The following is a 12,696-nucleotide window of genomic DNA, read 5'->3' as shown; positions in this document are numbered from 1 at the left end:
AACAGTTTTCTGTCTGACCTTTCCAAAAGTAACCGAGTAAATGTCCCATTTATCCTAATTTGCAGTTTCAACATTAACCATACATGTTGGCTATTTTAAAATAGTTTTTACAGCTAACGTACTAGGAGTCACTTTTGCACATTGCTATCATCGTTTGTCGTTGTTCTGACTGATTCAAACACAGGTGTTCTGGAAAAAGTCACAAAAAGGAAATGTCAGATATATTTAGTTTATCATGAACAGGATGAAGGTGTAACCTAATAATGGCTCGATATGTCACAGAGAATATTTGAGATAAAAACACCCGTGAGCAGTGGACTAAGGATTTGAATGCAGACTAAAAATATCTGTCTGAAACCATTATTCAGCTTCTTCTAAAGTACTCATATATGCATTTTTCTAACATATCTCATCTGATAGGATTGTGCAAAAGTATCTAATGTCACATCGTCACCGTGTCCTTCTGGCACTTACATTTTCTTGGTCTTAAAGCACCGTACACAATAGGAAACTGGATAGTTTGCATGATGTATATTAACCGCCGAGGTAAAATTTCCTTCCTTCCCCTAATTTTCTTTTCCTTCCTCCCCTCCCTGTTTTTCTTTCCTTCTTCCTTCTCTCCTTTTTTCCTTTTCTTCGTGTAATATTGTATAAACTGGTCACTTGTCCCGGTAGCTAATGTCAAAATGGTTGTTTGGTTTTACATTCCCGACAGGAAGTTGTATACCTGACCTTGTGAGCTGTTTCTGTATAATGAACTATAGTTTTGTGTGGTAGACTTTGTGATGGCAATCAAACAATATAATGTGAAAAAGTTTGAGTTTGAGTTTTTTTTGTATCGCGTCACTGCTATTAAAATACTGTAATATAAAAAACCATTGAGCTTTTTCTTCGGGTAAATTAACACGGAGCGCCAGGTTTGCCCAGGCAGTAATGGTCCATTACAATAACATTGTAACATTCATTTCAATCTTCGCTTTCCAACATTCCACTTTTTAATAGGATATCCCCGTGAATAATTTTGGTATTGTAATGTTTTGTAAGTAGTTATTCGGTGTTTCCTATATCTTTGTGGACTTCATGGTGGGATTTCACCCAGCAATCTTTGGTTACATGTGGTTTAGTGTTTACACCTGTCTCCTGATGGTATGTGGAAATAAATGCTTGCCCTTATACGGCTTATACAATGTATGTGAGCAGTGCCCCATCCCCCCAGGGTGGCAGCAATGACCATAGTACACGTCAGCCCCTATACATACAAATAAATAAAAAAGAAACGTCACGTGTGCACTATCCCAAATATTTCAATTACCGGAGTTTTTTAGGATCACTCCAATGGGCAATTAAGTGCAAGCTCACCTTCCACGTCAAGGCAAACTGTGTAGGGGTTTAGAAAAATGTCCTCCTCTGCCTTATTAGAGAGTATTTTACCTTTTGGCTGAAGACAGTTAGGTGAATTGTTAGTGTGGGGCTCACCTTAGCGGTATTGACTTGATGTGGCAGCTGAGCTTACACTTTAATGGCCATTGGAGTAATACTAAAAAAACTCCAGTTATTTAAATATCCATGGGGATTTGGGATAGTGCACAAGTAACTGTTTTCTTAATTTTTTTTTAGCTAATTGGGAGAAGGATATTTAGTGACTGATAGGGGGGTTTTCAGGTCAGTGCTGCATGGATTCTTGTTTCCTGGTGGGGGGCGAAATAAGAGCAGTTATGCTCCTTCCCACGCCTGCCACTGGTGTCTAGGTAGGAGAACAATCCACAGAAATGATATCATATTTTTCAAAGGGCATCTGTCTGATGAATTCTTGATATTAATTCGGGAAAACAAAAGAAAATATTTGGCTGTGTTGTTTATTTCCAAATGAGTTCTAAGAAGGAATAAATTGAATCATTTAATGGCCAAGCCCACATCAACACAGACTTCTACACTAAATATAAATGACTTGCTCTAATACATTGACTAAGTAAAGCCAAATCCTTCATACTAACTATTGGAAAAATGAGTGCAAAGCAAAACCGTGAGAATAGATAGAAAAACGTAAAAGAATATCCATAAATTGGAAGAATTAGCCCTAGCAGCCCAGGAAATAGACACAAATATAAACAAACAACCCCTTGATATAGTCCTAGTCATAGGGACCCTGCACCAATTACACTGGCCTGGGTTTTTGAGGAAGGGATTGGGTGTGATTTTTTTGGGGGGGGGATGGGAAGGGCACATCCAAATCCTGTCCCCCCCCCCCCCCCTATTTTTCCAATATCTTATGTGTCTTTGTTGCCTTTGGTGTTAGGCCATCTTGCTTCATTTGCAACTGTTTCATACTTACTGTGTGATTGTGTATTACGATATTAGTAATCCTTAAATATACTTAAAGGGACATTAAATTTAACACAACCGCTACAGCAATGTTTTGCTGCAACTACGTAATAGCCTCCCAATGCTTTCCTATGGTAAAGCATTGGATTGTCTGAGATCATCAATATTGATGTTCTCAGCCCTGGTGGCGGGGCCAGCCACAGCAAGACTGGCACAGCAAGGGAGAAAAGGTAAGTTAATCCCCTGTCTCTCCACAGAGAGGGAGGCCGGGGAACCTAAAAGATAATCTAACACTAAAGTTTTAGGAATACGTTTGTATTCCCAACACTATAGTGTTCCTTTAAAATAATTTATGGAGTTATATCAACTGTTCCCTTTTTCCTCTTACACAACCTTTTCCTAAGCTGCCCCTATCTCTGGAATTCACTATCTCACAAACTCTGAAAAAATAAAAAAAATCATCTTAAATGGACACTATAGTCACCCAGACCACTTCTTCTGGACAGCCGCTAGAGGCACTTCTGCGACGCTGGATACGAAAATCGCGCATGCGCATTCCGCTCCATTCGGGAGCTGACACCGGCGGGTAGGAGAGGTCACCAGCGCCGAGGGAGCCCGGTGCTGGATAAAGGTAAGTGGCTAAAGGGGTTTTAACCCCTTCAGCACCAAGGGAGGGGGATCCTGAGGGTGGGGGTCCTAAGGATGCTATAGTGTCAAGAAAACGAGTTTGTTTTCCTGACACTATAGTGATCATTTTATGAAGATATATGGGAAGCATATGTTTCCGTATTATTTTTTTGTAGATCATTAAGACGAAGTAGATCACTTAACGAAGAGCAGGTTCCAGATTCTATTTGCCAGTTGCAAGGGATACTTTATATAAATTTGGAACGTTGCTAACAAGTCTTCCTTTTGTTATACCCGTTGTTTCCCATTGCAGGTTGCTTGCGGCACTGCCCCTGCTGTAAGATAGACACCACGGAAGGAGTTGGTAAAGTTTGGTGGAAAGTAAGGAAAACGTGCTTCAAGATAGTTGAACACAACTGGTTTGAGACTTTCATCATTTTCATGATCCTTCTGAGCAGCGGAGCACTTGTGAGTATAGCACTGTGTTTGCAAATCCATCTGTAATTATGTTTAATCATCTGATTTATAATACAGGAGACTGAATATAAAATCTGTACCTTCCTCCTAAAGATACAAGTCCAGTATGTATCCTCACAGTCCATGCAAATCATTGTATTTTGACCTCACATTTGAAATTCTTTTTTAATTCACCTTAAATTCCTGACAAGTCACACTTTAGTGATAACCCTGATTATATGACTATAAACACTATGGGGAAAGTTAAAGCACAACTTTCAACAATACTCTAAACCCCCCCAAAAAGGGGGGGGTGGGGGAAATCCTGAAAGACAAAATAAATACACACATTTTTACATTTATTTCCTCCATATTTAATTAAAGAAATGTATATTTCTTGTCCCTGGTCTCATTCAAGATTATAGATGGGATTGCTTTGAAAATAAAAGTCTGACGATAGAAATTGGGTGGCATTTCATTAATAAAAGTCCTTAGGGTGGCACAGATATAACGTGTTTCCTGCACGGAACGCATGTTATCTCAATTTGTAGAATGATTATCTTTTAAGGTTTACAGCCACAATTCTGATTAATCACACACCACGCACTGTATGAGTTCTGGACACTAGTTTGTCATCCAATAGAGATCTTTACTTGGCATATTTGAGCTGCTTAAAATGAAATTACATTAGTAACAGATATATTATGAAAAGTAGGCATTCATATAGCCACAAAGAACACATTATGTATAGGGTACAGAATGTTACTTAATGTTATTTACTAATACCTAATAACAGGAAATTGCTAAATAAATTCTAAACGTATGCTAGCCAAGCTACTACCGTAGCTACTACCTAAAAGCACCCAGACCACTTTATCTCATTGAAGTGGTCTGGGTGCAGTATCCCTATCCACTTAACTCTGCAAGTAAAAACATTGCAGTTTTTGAAACGTTTACATTCCAGGGTTAAGACTGCCTTTAGGTGCTTTCTATCAGTTTAGCTCCATGAAACAACACTGGATGTCCTTGTGCTGTGCGTGAAGATGTCCAGCGTCTTGCAAAACCCTATAGGAAAGCATTGAACCCTTGGCTCTGGAATCAAATAAGTGCTTAAATAGTTTTTAACCATTTCATGGCTGGGGGACGAGGGCAGTAGGACACTGTAGTGTCAGGTATACAGGTTTGTATTCCAAACGCTATAGTGTTCCTTTAAAGAATGTTTCCAAACCAGCTATTTTTTTTCATCTTTAATTTTTTAATTCAGGCTTAAAGTCACTACAGGGGTTTAAAACGATATAAGAATAAAATCAGAGATTGTGTCTTCATACAAGCTTATTCACTGACTGATGAGATGATGCTCGCTATGTGTCAGTTACCATGCTGGTAAGCCTAACTCACTAGTTGATAACAAGGACTTGATCATTTCATCCAGTTTGATGATTGATTGTATGAGTGAGTCTACCAGTTTAAAACCAGAGTCTACAGCACAGTCTACTGTGACGAGACCAATCTCGCCACATTGCATTGGAGAAGACTGGTTGCCCGCCTGTTGCCTCTGGACTTTGGCCCCAAGTTAAAAAGCTTGATTTCCCCCTGCAAAGACATGAAAGCCGGGTCCTTCGGTACTTGCCCTATTTGAATAGTGATACCCCAGATAGCTATGCCACGGAGCCCATTCGTATAATGAAAGACTATGTGAAAGAATTTGGCTCCATGGCAATTGAACTGTATGTATGTGATCTGAGAGCCATTCAGTAATAATGTGCGCTCAGATCTGAGCTATCTGGGGATATGTTGAATGTACCTGTTTTATGCAATGGCTGCACAGTTATATATTTTTATGTATTTTATTGTCTTTTGCTGCCATGTGTTCAATGGAGTTTTGCCTCTGTCCTTGGAGATAATTGGATTACTTCCCAATTATCTCCAGGATAGCAGACTCTGTGGAACTGGTTTTGGGCAGAAAAGCCATGCTTCATTTGGTCACAAAGGACTACGATCTATCTTTTGAACTACTGGACCAATTTGTATGATTTTGACATATGATTGTATTTGGAGTATGCGGGTTCTGAAAATGTAAGTTTTATGTGAATGTGATGCATACTTTTAAAGTTATGAATAATGTGGAAACACTGTATTTCTCTGCCTGTTATAATTACATTACCCATTGTGTAAGGTAATTGTATCACAGGCAGAGGGGAGGATTTTGTATGGGAGTGTCTGAGTGTATTGTACGTGTTTATTGGTTGTTTTCCAAAACCCTGTGGGTGGTACTAATGTGTATATAAGAACAACAAACCCACAGCTCTGGCTGTTCACTGCTTGACCCCCAACACGGAGCTTTCTCTCGTTCTTGGGGGGGATTTACTGTATGCTGTTCCAGTTTGACTGCTAGGAGTGTAAACCTATTTGTATGTTTTTTCCTATTCTGCTGTTTACAGCATTCGTATGGTTCCGGTTCAGCTGTTTACGGCATTCATATGCTTCTCCGGTTCGGTGGATTGGTGTCTACAGTAGCTGCCTGTATATCTGGAAGGGAATATCTCCTAAATGGCGGTTAACCCCTTTTATGCCTGGGGGTGCCGTTACATCTACCATTTTAGAGGCTAAGAAAGAGTCTACCAAAATAAAGACAGAATCTATCGGATAGTATTAATCCTTTGGCAGGGTCTACCAGAAACTCTTCACGTTCAATGGCAAGGACATCGTGGGTTTCTTTGAGTAGATGGACTTCATAGGAGCTTGCCATTAATTGAGTTTCAGTGTCAGTGCCACCACGAATGTCAAGTCACCATGAACATCACTGGGAACTCAACTCAGTTGAGTGTTGTAACCTGGACAATTGCTGAGTGCTCACAGTTCAAGTTCACACAAGTTGCTATAGAACTGTAATGATTTCCAGCAGCCAGTAACTCAAAAAGTAATGAGTAGAACCTAATGTATCACTACGATTCCAAATGAACTAATACTTACAACTCAGTTGGATATAATGTGTGAATTTCCCAATCTCATGTCTTTCTCCTTTTCCCCAGGCATTTGAAGATATTTACATTGACCAGAAAAGAACTATCAAAACCATATTGGAATATGCGGACAAGGTTTTCACCTACGTCTTTGTTCTTGAGATGCTCCTCAAATGGGTGGCGTACGGTTTTAAGAAGTACTTCACCAACGCTTGGTGCTGGCTGGATTTCTTCATTGTTGCTGTAAGTCTCACACAGCTACCAGACTATAAATGCTTGTGTTATGATGGTTCAATTAAATGTAAAAATTTGAATCTTTAATATCAGCTAAATTGAACTGAGCTGATAAAAATGTAGGCAAGTGAGATTGCTCCAATGTTAAGCCTCTGAAAGTAACAAAAAAAAAGAAAAGAGGCAAACCTCCAAATGCAAATAAAACAAAGATTTCTAATATTTTTATACATTTAATTTATAGGAAAGTTCACTACATCTTCTGCAAACATAAACTTATATTAAACTTGAGTAATAAAATATAGTACACTATATATAGTATATATATATATATATATATAGTATATAACATGGTATAAAGTACAGTGTATGGTATATAATACAATATATATGGTAGTATAGTGGGTGGTATATAATACAGCATATATGGTATAACGTATAGTGTATGGTATATAATACAGTAAATAGTATAAAGTATAGTGTATGGTATATAATACAGTATATATGGTATAAAGTACAGTGTATGATATATAATACAGTATATATGTATTTAACATACTATATGGTATAAAGTACAGTGTATGGTATATAATACAGTATATACAGTATAAAGTACAGTGTATGGTATATAATACAGTAAATAGTATAAAGTATAGTGTGTGGTATATAATAAAGTGTATATGGTATAAAGTACAGTGTATGGTATATAATACAGTTTATATGGTATAACGTACAGTGTATGGTATATAATACAGTATATATGGTATATAACATACTATATGGTATAAAGTATAGTGTGTGGTATATAATAAAGTATATATGGTATAAAGTATAGTGTATGGTATATAATACAGTAAATAGTATAAAGTACAGTTTATGGTATATAATACAGTATATATGGTATAAAGTATAGTGTTTGGTATATAATACAGTGTATATGGTATAAAGTACAGTGTATGGTATATAATACAGTATATATGGTATAACGTATAGTGTATGGTATATAATACAGTAAGTAGTATAAAGTACAGTGTATGGTATATAATACAGTATATATGGTATATAACATACTATATGGTATAAAGTATAGTGTGTGGTATATAATAAAGTATATATGGTATAAAGTATAGTGTATGGTATATAATACAGTATATATGTATTTAACATACTATATGGTATAAACTATAGTGTGTGGTATATAATACAGTATATATGGTATAAAGTATAGTGTATGGTATATAATACAGTAAATTGTATAAAGTACAGTGTATGGTATATAATACAGTATATATGGTATAAAGTACAGTGTATGATATATAGCACTGTATGTGGTATATAATACAGTATATATGGTATATAACATACTATATGGTATATGGTACAGTGTATGGTATATAATACAATATATACATTATATAGTGCAGTGTATCATGTATAATGCATTATATATGGTATATAGTACAGTAGGTGGTATATAGTACAGTATATGGTATATAGCACAGTAGAGGGTATATAGCACAGTAGGTGGTATATAGTACAGTAGGTGGTATATAGCACAGTAGATAGTAATATATAGTCAAACATTGCACTACTGAAAATCACACCACATGCACAGTAATACGGAGATATATAATATATCACAGCATTCGTGCTTAATAAATAGAGTGCTGTTTTATAAGTGGTTTTATTTTACTGGCCTAACATGTTATTTTTGTAAAAGGCATAATAATTAATTTAAAGAAAGCCCACTGATATGTACATCTATTGACATTTAATTTAACATTACTGTGGAGCTCTGTGATACCCTCATACACACCACATACATCTACCAGATTTGTTTACGTGGAGCTCTGTGATATAGTCGTACACACCAGACATTCTGAGCTCTTTCACCAGAGTGCTTGATAAGCATGGCTACTGAGTGTGATCAGGAAAATCTGGTCCTAGAACCTTCTGACAAAGAATGTGGTTATGTATTCTTAATTAAATCAAACAATTTAAATAGAGTTTATAAAATGCTATGTTGTTCATTGATATATAAACTATAACTGTTATTATAAAGACATAATTAACCATAACGTTTTAAAAGGAACTTAAATTAGTTAATAATTAATGCACACAATATGCTCACATTTTTAAACATTTGTAGTTGTTTTTATGATATGACTATTTTGACCCCATGCGCCACAGGCAGTTGAAGAACTATGACTACTTTGAACAATTTTAATAAATTTGTGTATCCTTAGAGTTCCTCTGAGGACTTCGTATATATTGACAGAGATTTACATCTAAAATGTCACTCATTATCCTGATTTAGGACCACTTAAATGGGTTGAGCTATCAGTTTCTCAATACGTACAGTTCCACCGATCAACATTGTTACCTACCTTTTGCATCTTGAACATGTAACAGTATTAAGTCGTAAGAATGTAAAAGTTGTAATGGTAATTTTAATGGATTCCACACTGAGTTATTGTTCAATGCTTTGAGCCAAAGAGGGTTTGTTTTTGCTACATATGCAAGCCGAACATAAGCTAAACGACAGATGGATTAAATAGTAACCAAAGGCCAGTAGAATTACCTTTTTACAATATAAATAGCTTTTACATAGAATAGTACATTGGGAGAAGATAAAAGATATATAATAGTGTTACATTTTTACTACAGCAAAAAAAATACAAAACACCTTGTATTTTGGAAAAAAACTTGTAAAGAGAGTTGCAAATATATATATATATATATATATATATATATATATATATATATATATATATATTAACAAAAAAAAACCTGTGCTGGCGGGCCAAGGTTGGACACCCTTGGTTAAGACATGTTTTTAATTAAGCATTATCTAAACAGTAATACGGAAAGCACTTTTTCCTCCTGCTGTTAGATAGTAAATAAAGAATAATAAAATGGATAAAATAATCTGTGCTAAGTTTCTTTTTATAACCGTGGATCTGCCCGGTGTATCTTTGCAAAGATATGATTCCCATGTGCCTATATTTGTCAGTCGTCCCAGAAAATATTTATTTACATCTATTTATTCACATTGATTGAGTTGTTTTGCTAAGCTTTTGAATACACAATCTACCGAATGCTATAAACTCAAATCGATAAGAAGAAATTACCGGCTTTACTTAGTTCGTGAGAAAAATAGATCTGTAGGCTGGTAAAAACTCCTCGCTGGATATGGGGAAGAAATCTGAGTATTCTGTACGGGAAGATCTTACAAATACAGTATGGGAAATACTATAATAGTGACATTCAGGGATTGTAAACTCTTTTTGGTTTTCGTGGATAAGTGAAGCGAACCATTGAGACTGAAATGGATCTGGTCAAGAAAAATAGCCACCAGCGACCCACAAGTATCAACATTCCAAGCAAACGTTTTTAGTGCTCTTTTTTGGGGTTTTTGTGCTCATGAATGTAGCTAGTGATCACCCTTCCTGTTTACAGCATGAATCAAATAATTTACGTGTGTGTCTAACACACAAGTGGAATGTCATACAGCTTTATGTTATCTAGCTACTGAATAATCAATTACAAAGTTGGCCTTGGAGAGGAACAAATGTATGTCATTGGCTTCTCTGGAAACATTGCTATTGAATATCTATCACCTTGGGACATGAAGGCGTAGTCACGAGAAATGTCTTAAGGAAAAATAGATGGAGCTTTCTACAAAGTGGACCAAGAAAACAGGTTTTACTTATCAGAAAGGAGAATCTCCTCTAAAATAATTTAGGTCCTGAGTTTAGGACCAGAGCTGGTCAGATAGTTAGTGGATCTACACACTACCCTTCTACCTGGATTAAGCCATTTCATTGGAGTCCGGATATCAAACCCAGAAGCTCCTGGTCAACCTCATTAGAGTAGGGTAGGGTCTTCAATGACACTACCAACATCATGGCAAGAGATGAAGCTTGGCTATGTCACCTCTTATCAACAATGTACGAATCATTAATATTTTAAATTATTAAAGTTCTTTGTTCACCAAACTCAAGTACATGTACATTGCCAGCCATGATGCCAACAAAGGTCCAGTACCTCCACTGCTATGTACCAGAGGCTGTTATGCGCAATAAGCAAATCCTAATGGTGCGCAGCTGTATTTTTCATGTTTAACAAGCATGTGATGTCTGAACATAACATTCAAGCATCAAAAGGAAATACAAATTCCTCTTAGTACTGGTGTAGGAAATGTTAATGAATTAGTGCCTTTTGTATCATCTGGTACCCATTTTAGCTTAATTTTCACTTTTCTTTTTCTAATGCAAATTATGTTTTCATTTGCTAATAAAAAAAGACAAAATTTTTAAGGAATCATCAGAAAAAGAGGTTAAAATAAAAGAGCTATTATTTAAAATAACTCAAAGCGGTATGCTCTAACAAATAACTGCTATCCTAATTAACAATGCAAAGCATATTTTCTGTTAAGTGTGAAAAAAAATGTCATTGCTTTTTTTAGATCTTTTTAATTCTTTTGTTGTTCTGTAGTAGAACATCCGTTGATTGTCTCTGAATTTTGTCTTTAGTAGTTATTATAATTTGAATATTTTTGCGTTGAGTGGAACTAGGTTTATATGCCATATGATCCCAGGGGCAAGCACTGCAGGAGTTAGATGCCCCATTACATGCAAAAACTTTAAGCACAATAGCTGATTAAAAATATAAATTACGGGGGGCGGGGCCTGACCGCCGACGGGATCAGACGCGTTGTGTCTGAGCTCCCGCTCCAAGTCCCCAAAACGGAGCAAATTGGAGGAAGCTACGACCGGCAAACCCCACCAACGTCCACACAGACCCCCAGTTACTGGGGAGAGCGGGGATACCGCATGGGAACCAGTCCGGCACCGACAGTAACCCGGCTGGGCACGGAGCTCGCAGGGGCTTGAGCCGGGAGGGACGGCCGCTCTCCCGGTTCTCCTGGCCGGCGGCTGGCACCCCTCCTCCCCCCCAGACCGGGGGGGTCATCCCGGTCCGCGGAGGCACTAACCAGGGCACCAACCTGGGCCGATCAACCACCCTGGCGGGGAACATCATCCAGGCGCCAGTCCACAAGATGGCCGCCGCCATGTGCGCGGGCTGCCAGAGAGAACGAGCTGACGCCTACTCGAAAACGAGGAAACCAACGCAGCTAATGAGAAGAGCACCCATTATTATCCCAGCAGCACATTACAAGGCAATAAAAAGGGTATGGACACTGCAGATGTGAGCGTCTAATGTACCTGAATATCGTCACACTGCCCCCCCGACCACAGAGAACACTGAAAAGACGCTGCAGAGACTCCCGCCGGAGCAACAGATGGAACATGAAGATGTCTGCAACCTTGAATACCAGCGGCAAGCATGTGACACTGTATAAATATAAGAGACTGCAAACATAAAGGGGGTGCTTGGTAACTAAGTCATTGTTACCAGTTACCAGTCAGGAATATGGGGATCTGCACTTAACAAGATAATAATGTTGTGTCTTTATCTCGGGAGGGGGGGAGGCATAGATAGTTAATCTGGGTCCAGGAAAGAGCTTGTAACTAATTGCCTAACTACTGAAGCACCACATATGGCAAGGCGCAATGTTGATGTAAGGGCTGCATCTCATATTAATGGAGTTACCTGCTAAACCTAGCCTGATGCAATTAACGTGGACAGAACCCTATTACTTCGCCTCTGTTCAGTTTTTCTATGCCAGAGCCTGGTCCTAGCATGTATTTAAATAAGAAACTGAATAATCATACTATCCTAGCCTGCAATAACAACCAGTACAGGGTATTTATGCCACTCACACTGTCATTGCCACTTCCTGATCACTGCTCTGCTAATCCTGTTATTTACTTTAGGCAATCCTTTACCCTATTTCAATCTATTCTGCTGTACTCTTTGTTACTTTACTTGTCATTTAAAAGCAAAAATATGGCAGTCTTTCTTAGGAGTGTATTACAAACTATCTTGTAATCATCAACTTGTGTTACCCCAAAATACCTCCTCTTTCTATTCTGTACCCCATAACGCATATGCCATAATAAAAGAAAGAATTATAAAAAAAAAAATATATATATAAATTACTATTAATCAGGACTCATTGTTGCAGGTTAAT

At 37.4% G+C, this 12,696-nt stretch overlaps 1 protein-coding gene across 3 annotated transcripts in view; it reads left to right on the top strand.

Annotated features, from left to right (window-relative positions):
- LOC134609180 (sodium channel protein type 4 subunit alpha-like) overlaps positions 1-12,696 on the top strand; it is a 362,813-nt gene that overhangs the window by 288,933 nt on the left and 61,184 nt on the right. For all 3 annotated transcript variants that reach the window (XM_063452713.1, XM_063452712.1, XM_063452711.1), the window contains 2 exons: positions 3,263-3,417; positions 6,438-6,611. In XM_063452713.1, coding sequence (XP_063308783.1) covers positions 3,263-3,417; positions 6,438-6,611 — 329 coding nt within the window. The remainder of the gene's footprint in view (positions 1-3,262; positions 3,418-6,437; positions 6,612-12,696) is intronic.

The sequence above is a fragment of the Pelobates fuscus genome, chromosome 4 (genome assembly GCF_036172605.1).
Source record: "Pelobates fuscus isolate aPelFus1 chromosome 4, aPelFus1.pri, whole genome shotgun sequence".
Classification (NCBI taxonomy): Eukaryota; Metazoa; Chordata; class Amphibia; order Anura; family Pelobatidae; genus Pelobates; species Pelobates fuscus.
Note: the sequence above shows the minus strand (reverse complement) of the source record. Positions and strands in the feature narration are given on the sequence as shown.